Raw genomic sequence first — 21,231 nt, 5'->3', positions numbered from 1 at the left:
ACAAACTAATATATATTTGATATGTTTTATTATATTTGTGTCAATATGTAGTAATAATAGTAAAACTATATAGTGTGATCATCATACATTCAGGTGTTGATATGTACATGTCTTTTCCCTACATCTGTTACGGTTCTGGCAAGGTGCTCTGTGTGGTCCCTGCTGCCTGAGGGAAGTCAGAGCTACAAAGCTACGTTTTGGGTCATTGAGTTATGTACTCGCTTGTGTTCATCTCAATTGGGTATCCTGATTTTCCTTTGAGTAGCCAAATAAATTGTAATCACCTCGCTCAAACTCATTTGGGTATTTGCCATTTTTCATTAATTGTAAAAATATAATAAAGTTTAAATGTTGGTTAACGTGTTTGCTATTTATATTTGATCTGAAATATGAGTGAGTGAGTTTAGTTTTACGCCGCTTTTAACAACATTCCAGCAATATCACGGCGGGGGACACCAGAAATGGGCTTCACACATTGTACCCATGTGGGGAATCGAACCCAGGTCTTCGGCATGACGAGCCAACGCTTCAACCACTGGGCTACCCCACCGCCCCGATCTGTAAAATGAGGAAAGATAAGAAAGACCGCAAGTTGCCAAGTTCATGTGCTGAAATAGAACCTCTCAGTATACATCAGTTATTTTATCTGTCCATAGGTACGCAAGCTAAGATTTGACATTTTTATGTGTACGCATGTAAGATCAAATTTATTGAGTATTTACAAAAAATCAAGCTTACTTTTACGCAAGAGGCTTAATAGGAATTGAGTTTTCACATAAATATTTGAGTAATTTATGCAGATATATGACCGCCTCCGTGGTGTAGTGGTTAGGGCGTCCGCCCAGAGAGCGGAAGGTCGCGGGTTCGATCCCCGACCGCGTCATACCAAAAGACGTTAAAACATGGTACTTGGTGGTTCGGCATGGTATCTCAGTGGGCTAGCACTATAAAAACAGCTTCAGTCTGGGCTAAAGATTTTGTACAAGCAGCCGCACATACACATACACACGCATGCACGTCGTCATATGAGCGAAATATTCTCAAGCACGACGTTACACCCAATTTCACGTCACCTCACCTATGCAGATATATAACTTATCTGTACATGCATACATACTAACATTTGTATAGCGCCGATATCCAGCTCAGCTGCTCAAAGGCGCTTTGTTTTCCCTCGATCACTGGATGTCAATCTCAACGGCACGTCGTATTATCAATCTCAACTCCCTGGGGATCATGTGCCCCGGGGAAGTCCTGGATCAACAAGGACACACTATACAGGCATGGTTACCAATTTGAATTATGGTTGAACCATTCGTCTTATATAGCATTCTGAGTCATGAGACCAATCACAACTAATTAAAACGTTAATCTTGTTTAGATTACTGACTAGTGTAACTGTCACCAGTGACTCTGTTAAAACGTCTTGTAACCATTAAATAAACAGTTGTGTGGTTGACTATACTAATAAGCTTAACAATTAACCACTGAGATGTTTTAAATAAACAACACTGAGACACTAGTATGTTTAGGATTAGAACCACTGCAACAAGATGTAATGAATTTCTTCTAATCTTACTATTTTATTTCTTCTAATCTTACTATTTTCTAAAAGTTTGGCCCTTTTGACTTTAATCTATGGCCCTTTTGACTTTCTCTTGGCACTTTTGTCATTGGCCCTTTTGACCTATTCCCGAAGGAAGCCTGTTGTTCTGAAGACATTTTAAATATAAATTTGTGACTATTCTTCCCGTACTTTTGTATAAATCAGAAGTAATTAGTATCGTTGGAACTCCCCATTCAACGTTTCAGTTATTGTAGAGTTAACTCCCTTGGTCCGTAAAAATGCTGCAAACTCAATGCAGCGCGTTTTCTTTGTCGGTGTGAGGAGAAACCGTCACTTCCGCTATAAACAGCATCTAAATTTACTTTGTTTGCATGTGAATTGTACCACACTGATATAATTCACAAGCAGCGATGCTTTCGAGGTCTGTACGAGCTGAAACTCGAAGTCGAGCTAAAGAAGATATCAAGAGAGTTATCAATGCTATCGATAAAGTTAGAAAATGGTGAGTATGTTTGTACCGGTGGCTTTTGCTGGGCTTCTCAATCAAAGGTTTGGGGTTCAACAAAAGCCACAAAGTTGGACAGGACAGTTCAATGCCACTTTAATAGATTCAGACTGAATACCTTTGTATAAAATTCCATGAAAATAATAAATAATGTAATGATTTATTATTAGCCTCATTAAACCCATAGTTTTTGCTTTAGTGAGAAACAAGCGCCTTTCTTGGAGAAACTATGTCTTCAAAATTAATTCGCGCACACCTATGTCTAAGGTGTGGAACATGGTCCAGAGAATAAAAGGCAAAGGCTCCAAATCTGCTGTTCATCATCTTAAAGATGGTGACAATTTGATAACTGATAAATGCAACATTGCAAATAAACTTGGCGAAACTCTTGCCAAAAATTCATCATCGGCAAATTATGTCCCTGAGTTTCAGAGATATCAGAAACAACAGGAAAAGAAAAAACTTAATTTCGACTCAAATAACGGTGAAGATTATAATGAAGTGTTTTCATTACATGAGCTACATACCGCTCTTGAGCAAGCTCATGACACTGCAGCGGGTGATGATAATATACATTACCAGCTATTGAAACACTTACCTGAACCATGTCTGATGACACTTTTAGATATATTTGACAAAATATGGACGTCTGGGGAATTTCCTCCTTCATGGCGTAATGCCATTGTAGTTCCAATACCAAAACCTGGCAAGGATCATACTGATCCGTCAAATTATAGACCGATCTCTCTAACTAGCTGTGTCTGTAAAACCATGGAACGTATGGTGAATAACAGATTAACTTGGTATCTTGAAACCAACAACCTTATAACGAATATTCAATGTGGTTTCAGGAAAAATCGAAGTACCATTGATCATTTGGTACGATTAGAATCCTTTGTTAAAAATGCAATCGTAAATAAACAACATGCCGTATCGATATTCTTTGATCTCGAGAAAGCATACGATACCACCTGGAAGCATGGCATTTTAAAGGATTTACATGATTTTGGTTTGAGAGGCCGTTTGCCTCTTTTTATATCACGGTTTTTAAAAGACAGACAATTTCAAGTCCGAGTGGGTTCAACCCTGTCTGACCATTATAATCAGGATCAGGGTGTCCCACAAGGCAGTGTTTTGTCTGTCACTTTATTTAGCATTAAGATCAACAGTTTATCCAAGGTTTTAAATGATTCCATAGATGGATCACTTTTTGTGGATGATTTTAACATTTCTTGTCGCGGTAAGAATATGCATACTATTGAACGGCAACTGCAGTTGTGTTTAAATAAAATTCATAAATGGTGTCTTGAAAACGGCTTTAAATTTTCTAAAGCCAAAACTAATTGCATACATTTCTGCCGTAAATATAAACCACATAAAGACCCAGAATTGTTTTTAAATGGCACTCCCATCAAGGTTGTAAAAGAGGCCAAGTTCTTAGGTCTCATTTTCGACTCCCATTTAACTTTTCTTCCGCATATTAAATCTCTAAAAACTAAATGCCTGAAGGCACTCGATTTATTGAAAGTCGTGTCTAATTCAAGGTGGGGAGGGGATCAAACTACGCTCCTACACCTTTACAGATCACTTGTCCGCTCGAAGCTTGATTATGGCTCCATCGTTTATGGTGGAGCCTGCAAAAGCAACCTCAAACTACTTGATTCTGTCCACCACCAAGGCCTAAGACTTTGTCTTGGGTCTTTTAGAACTTCTCCTATTGATAGTCTTTATGTTGAGGCTGATGAGCCATCCCTTACCCAACGTCAGTATCAAACTCTCTTTACAGTATATGACAAAACTCTATTCTAACGAGTCTAATCCTGCATTTAACTGTGTTTTCAATCCTTCTTATGAGGAGTTGTACAACAAAAAGCCTTCTCTTGTTCCGCCTCTTGGTTCGAATCCCCACATAAACCATATCTTTCCCCACTGTGATGTTGCTGGAATACTAAAAGCGGCATTGAGCTGGAGCTGGAAAATATAGCTCCTTCCGTCGCCTTCTTTCTTCTCCGCCTTGGCAATTGGTTAGGCCACAAGTTGACCTAACATTAACTACCTTTAAAAATCAGAAACAAATGAATTACAGTATAAACAAGAATTTAGTCAATTAAGAAATAAATATAATACATACAAATCCTTATTTACAGATGGGTCCAAGGATGGTGGCGCAGTGGCATGTGCCACTGTCGTTGGATCCCGAACAATATCTTCTAGAATACCGGATAACAGCTCTATATTTACAGCAGAAGCAAACTCCATCTTAACAGCTCTTAAATATATTAATAAACACCGTAAATATAAACAATATATCATCTTTTCAGATTCTCTTTCGTGTCTTCAGGCTATTAAAAATCTTTCTTGCAAACATCCACTTTTATTAGAAATTATTGAATTGTACAATGAACTTGCTACTGGCCAATGCGAAATCGTCTTTTGTTGGTTACCCAGCCACGTTGGCATTTCTGGGAACACCATGGCTGATCTTGCTGCTAAGGCAGCACTCAACAAATCTGTGACACCACTTCTGATCCCATACTCTGATTATAAAGCCAGCATTAGAACATACATCCGCGATCTGATGCAAAAGAAGTGGGACACCCAAGTAGGTATCAATAAATTACATGCAATCAAACCAACTATCGGTTACACCTACTTGGGTTGTCAGTCCAGATTTGAAGAGGTCATCATACGACGATGTCGTATTGGCCACACAAGATATACTCATGAGTACCTATTGAAAGGTGAGGATCCTCCGTTTTGTATCCCTTGTGATGAAAGAATCACGGTCAAGCATGTCCTGCTTGACTGTGTTGAATATTCCATTGCAAGGGATAAGTATTTTAATGTCAGAACATTGAAGGATCTTTTTTATAATGTTAATTATCATTTAATAGTTGAATTTTTAAAAGAATTAGATTTGTTAACTGATTTGTAAATAGATAAATATTTTATTATTGGTAATTTAAATTAGTCACTGAGATTGTTAGTGGCTGTACCCTCAAAGGGGTTGATGTAGCGTAAAATTATTGTCCTCCTGAGAGGGTACGTAAGTCCCAAAACTTTCAAAGTAAAATATAAATTATCACATTTTAAACGTAGTATTTTTGTTATTTTAACTGTTGGCTAAATTTTCCTACAATCGCCAGCGGCTGAAGGGATGGTGTAAATCCAGCTAGGCTCCATGCAGGAAGCAAAAGTAATGTAAGTCCCCATGGCTCCTAGCATGGTGATCTACCTTCAGTTGGTGGCGATCTATAGCCCATTTTTATATTGTGTTGTCCCCTATAGTTAAAATGTTTTAGATTCAATTACTAGTTTTACATGTATATCTGTGATACTCTAGTTGTTTTACTGTCCTTCGTCGGCAGGTGTATTATAATATACATATATTTTATCTCAATATCAAATGTTCTCGTCACGATATGGCTGAAATATTGCCGATGTGACGTTAAATAATAACTCACTCACTCACTTTAGTGAGAAATCACTTACACCTGAATATGTATGCTTCAATTAAAGATTTATAGTAAAAAGGTTGATACAGGTTTTTGATAACAGTATATGAGGCCAACCCCTCGGGAACACCACTAGCCATTGATATTGCATAAATATAAATGGAACAAAAATGAATTAGTGAATACTCTAGGTGTGTATTTTTATATTCATGATTGAACACACAATTTCATAAATGTATTCATGATCCCCAACTATATTTGTTCAGCAAGTTCAGTATATAAGTCTTTCATGACAACGTGTACAGCATTTGTATAGGTATGAGAAATGCAATTAATATGAAAATGTGTCCACTTCGCATAATGTCAGGAAAATATATTTCTGTTTGTCATTTCAGTGTATCATGGGTATTTGTTAACAGTATGAGGAACTACTACATGTACTAACTGGTAATGCTTATACTTTTGTTACAGATGTAGTCTAACATTTTTGTCTTTTTCAGGGAGAAGAAATGGGTGACAATAGGCGATACCACCATGAGGATCTATAAATGGGTACCAGGTCGGTCATCTTGACAGTGTATTTTTTCTAAAGGAGCCAAGAGACTCCCGATTCCAGTAATGTCAGAGTCATATGTGAAATGTAGGAGCTGCCTAAACATGCTTTGCAAGAATCAACATTTCGTTTTGACAGCATTGATGGGGTCTTTCTTTTGTAACACTAGGGGCTGTAGGGTAGCCTAGGGGTTAAAGCTTTGGTTCGTCACGCCGAAAACCCACCCACCCACTCACTCACTCATAAGGGACTACCTGGATCTGTGGTTAGTCCTGTGATATAATGTTTAATGATACCAACTATAAAACCTCACCTCACATTTTGGGAGGTGGGGTAGCCTAGTGGTTGAAGCATTTGCTTGTCACACCGAAGACCCGGGTTCGGTTCCCCACATGGGTACAATGTGTGCAGCCCATTTCTGGTGTCCTCCACCGTGATATTGCTGGAATATTGCTAAAAGCTGCGTAAAACTAAACTCACTCACTTTTTTAACACTATGTTAGCCATGGTAACTGTAACGTTAATTTCTGTGCAGTGTTAGACTGTTTAAGATGGTGCCATAAATATTAATAATGCATTACATCAGTGATGATTGTTACAATATGTAAACATGATAAACATTCACTTTCATTATGGCAGAGGGTTAGCCTAGTGGTTATAGTGTTCACTCGTCACACCAGAGAACCAGGTTCAATTCCTCACATGGTTACAATGTGTGAAGCCCATTTCTGGTGTCCCTCGCCGTGACATTGCTGGAATATTGCTAAAAGTGGTGTATAACAAACTCACTCACTGACTCATTATGGCATCTGAACTGTAGACCATGAATCAATATTACACATGTTCTTTGTTTTGATGTTTTTTGTCTTGTGTAAAAGCGACATTTCATAAATTGTGTATTGTCATGAACTTGGTATTTGATCTAGAATTTTCTGTTGTTTCAGTTGCTAACCAGGGATCCCCTCAAGTAAGTGCTACCTACCTTCCACCCATGAAGATCCGGGTTAGAATTGATCTTCAGTAACCCGTGCTTGTCGTAAGAGGTGACTAACAGGATCGGGTGGTCAGGCTCACTGACTTTGTTGACATATGTCATCGTATCCCAATTGTCTAGATCGATGCTCAGACTGTTGATCACTGGATTGTCTGGTCCAGACTAGATTATTTACAGACCACCACCATATAGCTGGAATGTTGCTGAGTGTGGCGTAAAACTAATTATTACCCACGTGGTCAACGTATGGGTAGTTGCATACTTATCTCGTACGTCACACGAGTGTCGTATTGTGTTGACCTGTGTCGTAACGACTTGACCTGAGATTCTAACGTTTTGATTGGATAACCGATGACCTCTCAATTAGGTCACGTTGTGACGGAACTACTTTTTCATTCATAACAAACACGTGAATTCATTCATTCTACAACTTAAAAGCATTGTGGGAATGTGAACATAGTGAATGTTGCCGTATCGCTGTTTAATTGTGAGTCTAACTGCAACATTATATCCGTCGAAACACATTAACGCAATGTTTCCACCAGTGATTTTAGCCGAGTGAAGCAACTGCAAGCTAAGAAACGGGGTGCTACGGAGTAGTTTAATATAGGAGGCTGTATGAGGCGATGACAACTGACATGCATCGTGATGTCGGTTACCAAAGGGGCAGACGAGCAGGGCGTAGTGACGTCATTACAGTGTGACGTCATGCAAAAAGTGTACTACAGAACAAAATTCTTCCTCAACCTCTTTATGAAACCGGTTTCGGTTTGAAACCATGAAAATGACAAAAATACACTATTTTGTCAATTTAATGCAAGTAAGATGTATTTAATACTGTTGATATATAGCAGGAATATTGCTGAGTTCGACCTAATGTGATTATGAAAGTTTTGATCTTTGTCTAGTGTCCTCCTTGTGTTCAGATAAGCTTAAATACTCTGGTTAACAGATCATTTGACTACTAAAGATGAGACATCGTCATCATCATTTCCATTCTCTGGTATTCATCAGATATTGACGAGTCTCAACATGACTTGGGCCGATAAAATCAAGGGCTATTTGCCACTGTGTCTGCCAGAAATATTGACTTTTGATTTGTTAACCATGACTAACCTCCACAGTATGAATCCTTCTTTTTATTGTAATTACATATTTTGAACAAACTTTATGGAGAACTACTGCTTTATTTCGTGAGTTCAACTTTTTGATACAGATTCTTGTACCATTGTCAAGCATATTATTGTACGTCCCAACTTCTAAAATGCCACTCAAACAAATAATATAATTTTTTTTATTATTTTTTTATTTCAATGATGTGATTGGTTTGGAAAATAATATGAGATTTCCATTGCGAAGATAACATGAGTTGTTTACATGTAAACAAGGTGTGTGGATATGGTGTGCTTGTGTTGCAGTCGTCCCGGTCAGCCCAGAAGGGTTTGTACAAACAGAAAGGAGGGAAGTCTGCCGGAGATAAGGAGAACATGAAAGAATTATCTAATGGTAAAATCCTGTGTGCTTCATCCTTGTTTACCTGTCATAATATACATTGATTGTGTTATCTTCATGACAGGTAGTGTCTTACAGGGATACGAGGCAGTGGAGTGAGTGGTCTGGTGGTTAAATGTTTCCTCTTCACACTGAAAACCCGGGTTCGATTCCCCACATGGGTGCAATGTGTGAAGCCCATTTCTGGTGTCTCTTGCCGCCATCTTGTTGAAATATTGCTGAAAACAGCGTAAAACTATGCTCGCTCACTCACTCACTCACTCGACTGGATGCCTAACTGCTAAGTTTCATTCTCCTCTTTTAGAAACGAACATTTAAAAAAATATTTGAGCAGTACTCAATATTAACAGGAAATAAGTATCCATTCCGTTGACATAAAAATGATAAATTCAATATTTAATAGAAAAACTGCCCATGATATATATATTTTTTTAAATTTTAATAAAAAAATTTTTCTGTTGGTTTCATTGTGAATTGCTTTGTTCTTTTCAGATAATGCGATTTATATAACATGATTTATTTTGTACACATTGTAGGGGTGTCAGGATTCACAGAGAAGTCAACCAATTGCAGATTTACATCTCACATTGCGATAAATCAAATGCCTTATCATCTATTAAATAATATTTGAATCCTATGTTGATATGAAAAAGAATATTTTGAACATATTCAAAGATGTTCAACTCTTGTGGATAACAGCATAAGGAGTTGTTATCCATAAATAATACAGGTTTTTATTGTTTCGGCTTTCTATAGTCTTGATATGTATTTGCAATATCTAATCAGACTAATGTCATAAAATATGTCGTTCAGGTTTGGCACAAGCTGGCTGACTGACAATTTGGTCTTGTAATCTTCATTACATTGAAATGGATGACTTCATGAAAAACGGTTGCAAGTTATTAATGAATATGTTTTGTATCAAGATTCAAAACTTTTCAATGTAAGTGTTTCTTGACACCCCTAATATTATTCTTTCATGTATTCACTGTTTACGTATTTTATATGTAACACTTGTCCTTACATATATGCCATGATACAGGAACTTTCTTCAGCATTATTTTAGTATTAAACATGGAAAGGATCCATTCCTCAATAATACCCCTACCTACCCTTGTGATGCCATGATGGTTACGATGATCGTAGCTGGTACATGACTTTGTGTAATGGGGCCGTGTTTGTTGCTAATTCTGTTTGACATGTTTCGATAATATATTGAATGATATCCTAGTTTAGTCTACCCTATTCCTGTAATGGCATCATTCTGTGCTTGCCCGGACCCTGTTGTCTCTGTATGCTAATTGGTTGCTGCCATTTTATTTATTTCTCCCAGATTCCTCCTCTCAGTTTAGTAACCATGGTAACCACCTGCCTAAGGGCGGGACTCCATCGTCCAAGAGTCGTAGCTCTAGTAAGTCGGCCCCCGCTGTCAGTGGGCGGGGTCACCAGTTGGGTCCCGCGTCATCTTCGTCCTCGTCACCTGCTGATAAAACAGTTCTCGCTAAAAGTCAATCTAGTCTAGGTTTGCTTTTCTGTTCTGCCGTTTTTGTTGCATCCGTTCACACTTTTCTGCTTCTGGTTACACCAGTGCTCGGAAATAAGGACGACTGTCATGAGGTCCTTGTGAAGATGTCCTAAAATCATTGAGGTCCATAGGTTGATCTCAAGGACCTTGTATCTCCTTAGTTTCGAACACTGCACTTGTGAGGTCAATAAATCACATGGTTGCCTGACTGTGACTATACTGATGATAAGAAATAAGGGAACATTTTACAGTGGATATGTTTGGTGCAAAATGCTGTATTTACACTTGGTTAAACTAGATTTTTATAAAAATTGAATGAACATATTTAATGCAAATATTTTACACAGAAACCAACATTTACCAGCAGTATTTCTGTTCTAGTATTTCCATCCATCAGTATAGTTGTGATTTATTGTGGATTATGGAGAAGTATCTATCCAAGTTATTGTTTGAAACTTGACTGAATTATCTTTGACTGATACTGATAGATCCTTAACTGACATATCCTGGGTTGAGATATAGATCCATGACTGATTGATTGATCCTTGTCTGAGAGATCCAAGACTGACTGATTGATAGATCCTTGTCTGAGAGATCCAAGACTGATTGATTGATAGATCCTTGTCTGAGAGATCCAAGACTGACTGATTGATAGATCCTTGTCTGAGAGATCCAAGACTGATGGATAGATCCTTGACTAGTTGATAGATACTGGCCTGATAGATCCATGACTGATCCTACCCTGAAAGACCCATGACTGACTGATAGACCCTGAAAGATCCCATGACTGATCCTACCCTGAAAGACCCATGACTGACTGATAGATCTTTGCCGGATAGATCCATGACCGATTGATAGATACTTGCTGGATAGATCCAAGACTGATGGATAGATCCATGACTGGTTGATAGATCCTTGCCTGATAGATCCATGACTGGTTGATAGATCCTTGCCTGATAGATCCATGACTGGTTGATAGATCCTTGCCTGATAGATCCATGACTGGTTGATAGATCCTTGCCTGATAGATCCATGACTGGTTGATAGATCCTAGCCTGATAGATCCTCGACTGGTTGATAGATCCTTGCCTGATAGATCCATGACTGGTTGATAGATCCTGCCTGTTCCATGACTGGTTGTGTGTTGCCGATAGATCCTGTGGTTTGTTTGTGTGACTTGGATAGTCCATGTGTTGATGTCCTTGCCTTGTTTGTAGATCCATGTGTTTGATTGATCCTGTGTTTGTTTGTGTGTTGACGTCCTGTGTTTGTTTGTGTGTTGACTTCCTGTGTTTGGTTGTTGTTGGATATAGGCCCTGGCTGTTGTGTGCTGTTTCTTCGTGCAGCTTGCATGTTTGCAGAGATGACAACATCTACGATTTTATCGTAGTCGCTACGAATGTTAGCCTCAGACTATGCCAGTACGATTGCACTAGCAATTCTACGAAATTTGAAGAAAATTCATTAAAATTCGGATATATAGACAAAAAACTTTACGTCAATTAAATACATTTTCGCCAAAAAGAGACAAGAAGAAATGTTATGCTGATACATGTAACCTGGAAATCTGGTGTTGGAGGTATGTGAAGCTTACTCTTGATAGTGTCACATTATCTTTCTCAGAATCTATCACGATTTTAAGTATTTAGTTGACTACTAATTTTATAGTCAAACTACTAATTTTGATCCTTGACACTACTATTTGCAACACATTGGGGTTGGCATCTCTGTGTTTGGCCGGAGGAAACTCACTCTCATATATATCAGATCTTCTGCTCTGATACAATACCTCTCTGCATGAAGATTCAAAGGCACCTCCCTAGGAAGCAAATGTTTGGTTTAGCTGATCAAAGCATTCAGACATGCATATCTGCCTTCTTTTTTGCCAAAATGAACCAAAACTGAAGTTCCAAGTTGCAATGAATAAAACTGCCATTATGTCGTTGTGGATATTCAAAACACATTATTATTTTGGAACATCATGGCATTTATCATTTATACTCAAAAGGGCATACCACACGAGGCATAATTGTGTTCAGTGTCGATTTCCATTTGTACAATTCAAGATAGCCTAGTGGTTAAGATATTCACTCGTCTCTTCGAAGACCCAGGTTCGATTTCCCACATGAGCACAATGTGTGAAGCCTATTTGTGGTGTCCCCCTCCGCCATGATATTGCTGGAATATTGCTAAAAGCAGCGTAAAACCATACTCGCTAATAACTGAGGTGGTGCGGCTTACATGTTTTGAAAAGCTGACGTCGGATTGGTCCAAGGACCAACATATTCTTCAAATAGAGGAATATTGGCATAGCCTCATGGTTAAAAAACCCAGCTTTAATTATTCACATAGGTACAATGTGTTAAGAGTTTTGGGGCGTTTTCCTTCATAATGTTACCAAAATGTTACAAACGCTGTCGTAAAAAATACTCTCACTTACTTCAGTTAGGTTGTGCAGTCTCTTTTTGTCATGGTTAATCAAACAGAACTTCTATTGCGCTGTCCTACAATCTTAATGCAGAGAGGTAACATCAGGCTGAAAGATCTGGTTTTAATGACATTGGTGGAGACTATCAGAGTGTTGGTCTTGCAGAACGTCTCAGTGCTGGCCAGCAAATCAATCAGTTAGGCACCAAATTTTGTATGATACGTAACATATAAACAGAGATATGACAGTCAATATTCTGGGTATAAATATGATTGTAAATTCTGTTTGTTGTAATTCGGCCATTACTGTCAGTGACTTATGATCAATACAAAACGTAAATTCTGACAAGTTTTCTTTTTAAGTGGAAAAGTTAAAATAGCTATACCAAGAAGGGAAAAGAAAGGCAAACAGGAACAAATCCTTGTAACTGTGAACTATTTCTGGCCAAAATTTCATTAAAAAATCAAGGAACCATTTCTATATTGTTATTTACCATGTTCACAAGTAATAAGTTTGGCTAGAGTGAAATCAAACAAACCAATTCAATGAAAATGGATTTTTGCTGAAAGCACAATACTCAAGGGGAGGTAATCATGATTTGGTGGTATTTTGTCTTCTGGTGTATAAAAGAGAATTAAGATATTTCCACAATCACTGACACAGTGAGGAATGTACTTGTCTCTAGTACCAATCTTTGCATAAAAGCTCATAAAAATCAGATTAGTGTTAATATGTAACCATGGTAACCAAAGCAGTTACGCATCTTCATACTCAAAGGTTGCATATCAACCAATAGTTTGCCTTACACAGGCCCCAATTTCACAAACAATCTTAGCACCTCAACTATTGTAAGCCTGTGTTGACCTGTGGGATTAACAATCACCTTAGCGCTAAGATTGTTTTGTGGAAAAGGGCTCAAACCTTTTCATATGAATTCCACTAAGATATCACTGATATAATGTTTAGTCAGGCATAAAACAACATTCACTTATGCACAGAGCTGTATAACTGACTGGTCACAGACTAACACAACATTCAGTGACTCCCATATGCATGGTAACAGTACTAACAAGTGTTGTCTTGTTGAACATCCCACAGTGTGCCCCACTCCTCCCAGCATGCATCACTCTCCTTAGCTTGTGGTATACACAGTTGATGTGAGCACAGTTATCTCCCTTGCCAGGGGATTGTCTGTTAGTGGTACAGATAGAAATGGTTGTTACTAATCATATTTTTCATGGTGAGGGCTAATTTGTTCAGAAAGAGTTTCAGCATGATGTGTTGGGAATGGTTTAAAATGTTTTTTTATGATACAAAAGATTGAATCTTAATAGATATGATTATCACTATGTTTTTATTTGCAAGATAAATGTGAAATTTGAAAAAAAATTATTCTTGAGTCTCATGGTTATTGCAGTTAAAATGAAAAATGAAAATGTTTTTCATAAAAGTCAAGTTCTGTTCATCTTTTTCTATCTATTCCCTATTAGTTTCAGTCACCTAGTTTAATTGTGCATCTATTCTGCCAATATTTTTACTTGACATCATGTTATCAATGTATTTAATTTTTTTTGACCCGAAATAAATTTTATTGAAATCAGTTAACAAAAACTTCAGTACAGTCATCAGTACTACTTTTCAGTACAGTTTGTCATTGTAAGAGACGTGACAACTAGCCGAACAGAAACTTTAGGGGTATTTTCTTACGATTCCAACCTGGCAGCACTATTGTCTGTGTTCACAGGTGTTCACAGGTGTTCACACACATATATACCGCAACATGTGTAACTCTATTATCTGTGTATACACGATTGTTTGCTACACCGTGTGTGACAGTGTGTATTGTAGTGGACCACTGGCATGTCATCAAACACCAACCCTGCTATACATCAGTCCAAGAGGAAGACTCATGCTTGTTAATCATTTGCTATAATTTGCATGATAAGATATATATTCTATTTAGTTACCAAGCTTGATATATAGTAGACCATTATTTACTGATCAGATATTTTGCATGATATTCTAGAGTAAATGCCTGGAGAGCTAGTGTAGGCTGGAGAATAAATGATGTTGCAAGTTCACAGATTTCCTTTCCAACCATTTTGAATATTTATGAATTTATCCATACCAGACCAAAAACGGATATGTAGCCCACAGATGAGTGAACAAATTCAGATTGAAATTAAAATTGCCAAATTTATTTATGTATTTATTTATTTTTCTAATTTTTATTTTTTAAGCATCTTACATTCCGGTTTATTTCTTGTTCTTACATCTGATGTTATGGCTTTGTAAAGGTGAACATGTTATATTTGGGATTACACTTTCTCAGTAAAGTACAGATTCTAGTACTTTTTTTAAGCTGAGTCCTAGTACTAGAGTACTAGAATCAGTACTTTACTGATGACGTGTTATCACAAATATAGCACTTTTTAACTGGCGTATTTAAATTTGTCTTGTATATCACTGATCCCAAGACCAGTTAAGGAGAAGATGCTTAAATGCGAAGCTTGATATCATTGCCTTGAGTGCAATATTAAATTACAGTGTTAAATGCCTCTGAAATTAAGAAAAAACAGAAGTTTCAAAACATGTTTTTCCAGTTGAAACTGAAGGAGAGTTTGTTTTTAAATCTTAGGTAAATCCTAGATAAATCTAACCATTGTTTTATCCACTTTGTGAATCGTGAACTTGTGACAGTGCTTTGACTCATGTTATACCCTAGTGTTATACCCCTGTCTCTGCCTAGTGGTAATTGTCTGTAGGAACTTGGCTTTACGGTAGTCTATTTGGTTGAACATTTATAGGTACACTGATAATTTAGGACGAAGGATTTGAAGCCAGGTGAATGTTTGACAGTTGCAGGATGTTGTGTTTGTATATTTCAGCTTCGCCATGTTTGGTGAGGACAGCACCCAGCAGTCCTTCAATGACAGCGAGAACATGAACGAGGACTCGAACATGTCCTTTCCGGATCATTCTGTCCCAGACTTCTCCCAGGACAGCAATGATGTTGATCCAGATCTCAGAGTGGGGTTGTGTAAGTGTGCTCTTAGATCCAGATCTCAGGGCGGGGTTGTGTAAGTGTGCTCTTAGATCCACATCTCAGAGTGGGGTTGTGTAAGTGTGCTCTTAGATCCAGATCTCAGAGTGGGGTTGTGTAAGTGTTCTCTTTGATCCAGATCTCAGGGTGGGGTTGTGTAAGTGAGCACTTAGATCCAGATCTCAGGGCGGGGTTGTGTAAGTGTGCTCTTAGATCCACATCTCAGAGTGGGGTTGTGTAAGTGTGCTCTTAGATCCAGATCTCAGAGTGGGGTTGTGTAAGTGTTCTCTTAGATCCAGATCTCAGGGTGGGGTTGTGTAAGTGTGCTCTTAGATCCAGATCTCAGGGTGGGGTTGTGTAAGTGTGCTCTTAGATCCAGATCTCAGGGTGGGGTTGTGTAAGTGTGCTCTTAGATCCAGATCTCAGAGTGGGGTTGTGTAAGTGTGCTCTTAGATCCAGATCTCAGGGTGGGGTTGTGTAAGTGTGCTCTTAGATCCAGATCTCAGAGTGGGGTTGTGTAAGTGTGCTCTTAGATCCAGATCTCAGAGTGGGGTTGTGTAAGTGTGCTCTTAGATCCAGATCTCAGAGTGGGGTTGTGTAAGTGTGCTCTTAGATCCAGATCTCAGAGTGGGGTTGTGTAAGTGTGCTCTTAGATCCAGATCTCAGGGTGGGGTTGTGTAAGTTTGCTCTCAGATCCAGATCTCAGGGTGGGGTGGTGTAAGTGTGCTCTTAGATCCAGATCTCAGATTGGGCTTATGTAAGTGTGCTCTTAGATCCAGATCTCAGATTGGGGTTGTGTAAGTGTGCTCTTAGATTCAGATCTCAGAATGGCGTTGTGTAAGTGAGCTCTCAGATCCACATCTCAGAGTATGGTTGTGTAAGTGTTCTCTTTGATCCAGATCTCAGGGTGGGGTTGTGTAAGTGTGCTCTTAGATCCAGATCTCAGAGTGGGGTTGTGTAAGTGTGCTCTTAGATCCAGATCTCAGAGTGGGGTTGTGTAAGTGTGCTCTTAGATCCAGATCTCAGAGTGGGGTTGTGTAAGTGTGCTCTTAGATCCAGATCTCAGAGTGGGGTTGTGTAAGTGTGCTCTTAGATCCAGATCTCAGGGTGGGGTTGTGTAAGTTTGCTCTCAGATCCAGATCTCAGGGTGGGGTGGTGTAAGTGTGCTCTTAGATCCAGATCTCAGATTGGGCTTGTGTAAGTGTGCTCTTAGATCCAGATCTCAGAGTGGGGTTGTGTAAGTGTGCTCTTAGATTCAGATCTCAGAATGGCGCTGTGTAAGTGAGCTCTCAGATCCACATCTCAGAGTATGGTTGTGTAAGTGTCTTCTTAGATTCAGATCTCAGAGTGGGGTTATGTAAGTGTGGTCTTTGATCCAGATCTCAGAGTGGCGTTGTGTAAGTGTGTTCTCAGATCCAAGTTTGTTCAAGGTCCACTTCTTACTGCAGGGTGTTGTATATCTTGCTCAAGGTCCAATTATCAGATTGGGGTTTTGTAAGTACCTTTGGTCTACATCTCAGAATGTGTTTTACGGTGTGCTGTAGGTGTGTATATGGTTTGCTTCAACAAGCAATGAAAACAGGGAGCACACATAGCAGTTCTCTTCATGTGTAGGAACATAACATGAAGGACAATAATTAGAACATTTAGCCACAGACATTAAAGGTAAAATCCAATTGTTGTCCAGAACAATGCTCAGTTCAGAGCTGAGACAATTTGGACTCAACTGATAATTCTGGGCTTGAATTTGTATTCAATATATCATTTATATCTTTATGTATTTCTTTTATTCATGAGACATTGTAATGCAGAAATGGGTGACCATAGACAGAAATAGATTTAATTGTAAACAATAATCAGTTTTAAAGTATAGATTGATGTGCAGCAGTGTGTTTGCTTCTGTGGTGCCTGAAAATGAAAACATGATAATGTGTCCTTAGAATCTACAATAGTCCTGTTGTCTGGATACTGATGTTGTTTTCTTTCTTTGTATCAGCCATGAGCCTGAGTCGAGACGAGGACAAGTCCCTGAAAGGAGATGAAACTAATGGTAGGTTATAATAATAATAATAATAATGCTAATTTTTGCGCCTAGAAGCCAACACGATGTTGCTCTCCGGCGTTACATTATTACCCTGACGGAATTGTACTTTCAAAGCTGCTACTAAGCACTTCGCGCGTCCGTATAGGTCCGTACATCCGCTTCTCAGGTACCCATTTGAACAGCTGGGTGGACTGAGTGCCATGTGGACGAAGTGTCTTGCCCAGGGACACAACACAGTATGAGACCCAGGTCACAAATTTTGGTGTCTCCGCCGGAATTCGAACTTGGGCCTTTGGCGTGAGAGGCCAGCATGCTAACCACTACACCGCTGTGCTCCACAGTTTTAACATACTAGTTTTAGGAAACCAGTATGTCACACCATGTTCAGTTTACCAACTTTGCTTGGCCACAATGTATTCATTTTCAACAGGCATATTCAAGTCATGAATATTTTCTAAGTGCAAAGGGGAGCACAAATTGTTCGGAAGGTAATGATTAATGATGGAAATCATCACAACCAGAAAGTTTGAGTTAAACCAAACTCACTCACTTACTCCATCTTTATTGTATTACAGATTCAGAACCACCTGTCTTGGAGCCGGAGCTAGACCCACCTCCCAGCAAGCGCTCCCGCCCGGACACGCCCACTACCAGCTGATGACGTCCTCTTCTCCTTGTGAATAGACATTGTCGTATCATTGTCAATTGCCATGTCATTGTCTTGTCAGAAATTAGGGATCAATATACGTGAACTGGTATCACTGGTCTGTGCAGACTCTGTAATGGATGAAACAGGGTTAGTTCACTACAATGAGGGCAGCATGGTCATACTTTGCTTAACTAGTCTCAATGGCTGGTACAGTTTTATTCATTTAATCTAGTTCTTCAGTCTGTCATTGCATACTTTGGACTTTACACTGTCATTGTCTCATTGAATCAATGGAACAGTTTGTATGTACCTGTGACTGTCCGGACAAGTGTGGGGGTAGTTTTGTATGTACCTGTGACTGTCTGGACAGGTGTGGGGGTAGTTTTGTATGTACCTGTGACTGTCCGGACAAGTGTGGAGGTAGTTTTGTATGTACCTGTGACTGTCCGGACAGGTGTGGAGGTAATTTTGTATGTACCTGAGAATGTCCGGACAGGTATGTGGATAGTTTGGTATGTACCTGAGACTGTCAATCTGCTGGGTAGTTTTGTATGTACATCTTACTGACATATTGGTTTTGTTGCAGCTAATATTTTCATGCAGTAAGGCATTTTCCATGCTATACATTTTGATAGGAAAACACCCCAAGTCAGTTCATTTTTCCAAATCACTTAATGATGTCAAACATGTATGTTCTGATAAAAAGATGTGGCGTCACCTTAAGATATCAGAATGTCAACTGGTACTAACTTGTAAGAACTCTAATATTTTATGAAACTGTTTCCATTCAGATGTTAGTAAAAGCTCTATATGTATGAAGTACATTTGATGACACAGAGGTAGTTATGGCGAGACACTGCTGATATTTGTATTAAGTTTCGCCATAATGCCGTGTCATTGGTGGGCATTAGCTTTGAAACATTTATATCAACTTACGAAAGGAGAAGGTGCAAGAATGTGAGAAAATAAAAGCTTAAATTGTAAACTATGTTGTTGTATCGAGGATGATAGATGGTGAATGAAACAGCTGGTTGAAATACTGGCAGACAAGCACTCACTCAGTCATAATGGTCTAATGATGGCACATATGACAATTATACCCTTCAGGATTCAGTCCAAGTAAACTTAGGCTCAGTATTATTCATTACACTGCTATACTGAGTCTAACAAACCCTAGTAGAAGGTCGCGTCAGCTAAGCCTTGAGTGACCTATGACCGTCCAATCAAACGCGTGACGGCCGAACAAATTTAACCAATCAGACAACGGCTACTATTTAGATTTTTTCGGCGGGACTTACAAAATGGTTTTTGGATTTTCTCTTCCGTGGGCACTGACAGTGATCTCTGAACAAATGAAAATCTGCATAAAATACAGATATTGGACATGCAGTATATATGCTTAGGGGTTTCTGATGACAAGGTTCCAATTAGCTCATAATTTCCTCAAGATGACATTCTGGAATATTGACAAAAACGCTTTTTTAAGCGACTGTTTACTCTCTCGGAAGTGATCGTGCAGAAAATAGCATTCGGAATCATTCAAGTTATCGAGGTAAAAGTTCAAACGGTATGTGCGAATTTTAACTTTCGCGATTTGGTAAGCTGTGTTCTGATTGGTCAATTCAGAGGTTAGCTGACGTGACTTTCTACTAGGCTTTGTTAGACTTAGTAAGCAGTGTAATGAATAATACTGAGCCTAAGTTTACTTAGACTGTTCAGGATTGATTCTTAGTCAGAATTGGTCTCCAGCAATCACTGCAGGTCACAATGACCCAGTGTTTCTGCTGACTTAACTATTTATCAGACCCTGTGTCTGGCAACCTAACATTTTACCGGTCATGAATGAAATTTGCCGGTCATATCCTATTACCATACTGTAAGTACTCATTTTAAAGTTATTTTTAGCCTGGGTATTTCCCAAACATAACAATTTTTGTGACCATGAAATCACAACCATTCGCTAACCCATGATTTTTATATTTTAATACATGATTATTTACCGGACACAGTGTCTGGCTGGCTTTCAATTTACCGGTCCTCAATGAATTTTACCAGCGATGTTCTGGTTTATACCGGAGAACGGAAACACTGTGACCAATGGGATTGGGTGATCCGACTGTGACTTGCGTTGATTGCTGTTCAGACCGCCTCCGTGGTGTAGTGGTTAGAGCATCCGCCCGGAGAGCGGAGGGTCGTGGGTTCGATCCCCGACCGCGTCATACCAAAAGACGTTAAAATGTAGTACTTGTTGGTCCCTGCCTGGCCCTCGGCATTAATTGGTACAAAAGGACTGGTCGGCTCGGAGTCAGTATACTGTGTCTGAGTGGGGTATTCATGCTTCACTGCAGCATAGTATCTCAGTGGGCTAGCACTATAAAACCAGCTTAAGTCTAGGCTAGTACAAGCAGCCGCACATACACATACACACACATGCATGTCGTCATATGAGCGAAATATTCTCAAGCACGACGTTAAACCCAATTTCACCTCACCTCACCTCACCTGATTGCTGTTCACTGTAGCCTGATGATGAAGATCATTGTTCACACTATTGATCACTGGATTGTTTGGCCGCTGATTAGTTACAATCTGTTGTGGCATAGTCGGAATCCCCAATCCTAAATATACTTCCTTTCAAACGTTCACACTCTCTAGTGTTAATATAGCCACTTACTTCAGGCAACTCTTCTAAACTAAATTTTGCGAAACATTCCATACTGTTTAAAGGTACTGTTTACACATGAACTGATGAATTGTAAAACAAATTCGTAACGTTGAAAAGATTGTCATGAGTTCAAAAAATTTAAATATCGGTGAATGTTAGCGAATTCTTAACACAAAATTCTCACCAAAACACAGCTGTTCACATGAAGATATTTGCACATGCTTTTCAGCAATTTGATGCATGATCCTCGTGCAATTCATCTGCATAAGGTTTGCAGTTGGTTCCCCCAAG

The 21,231-nt window shown here is 38.9% G+C and overlaps 1 protein-coding gene across 1 annotated transcript; it reads left to right on the top strand.

Annotated features, from left to right (window-relative positions):
• Positions 1 to 1,883: 1,883 nt before the first annotated feature.
• LOC124258854 (B-cell CLL/lymphoma 7 protein family member A-like) lies at positions 1,884 to 19,260 on the top strand. Its single transcript, XM_046692944.1, has 8 exons — positions 1,884 to 2,069; positions 6,028 to 6,086; positions 7,025 to 7,047; positions 8,493 to 8,580; positions 9,920 to 10,034; positions 15,428 to 15,579; positions 17,579 to 17,632; positions 18,202 to 19,260. Exons 1-8 carry the CDS (start codon positions 1,978 to 1,980, stop codon positions 18,282 to 18,284), a joined length of 666 nt encoding a protein of 221 aa, XP_046548900.1. The 5' UTR covers positions 1,884 to 1,977; the 3' UTR covers positions 18,285 to 19,260.
• Positions 19,261 to 21,231: the final 1,971 nt, after the last annotated feature.

Source organism: Haliotis rubra, unplaced genomic scaffold, assembly GCF_003918875.1.
Source record: "Haliotis rubra isolate DU_JTF1 unplaced genomic scaffold, ASM391887v1 Scf700, whole genome shotgun sequence".
In the NCBI taxonomy this organism is placed as follows: Eukaryota; Metazoa; Mollusca; class Gastropoda; order Lepetellida; family Haliotidae; genus Haliotis; species Haliotis rubra.
Note: the sequence above shows the minus strand (reverse complement) of the source record. Positions and strands in the feature narration are given on the sequence as shown.

Coding starts and splice junctions, on each gene's coding strand:
- LOC124258854 (XM_046692944.1), top strand. CDS start 1,978: ATGCTTTCGAGGTCTGTACGAGCTGAAACTCGAAGTCGAGCTAAAGAA. Junction 2,070..6,027: donor ATCGATAAAGTTAGAAAATG/GTGAGTATGTTT, acceptor TGTCTTTTTCAG/GGAGAAGAAATGGGTGACAA. Junction 15,580..17,578: donor AGATCTCAGAGTGGGGTTGT/GTAAGTGTGCTC, acceptor TCTTTGTATCAG/CCATGAGCCTGAGTCGAGAC.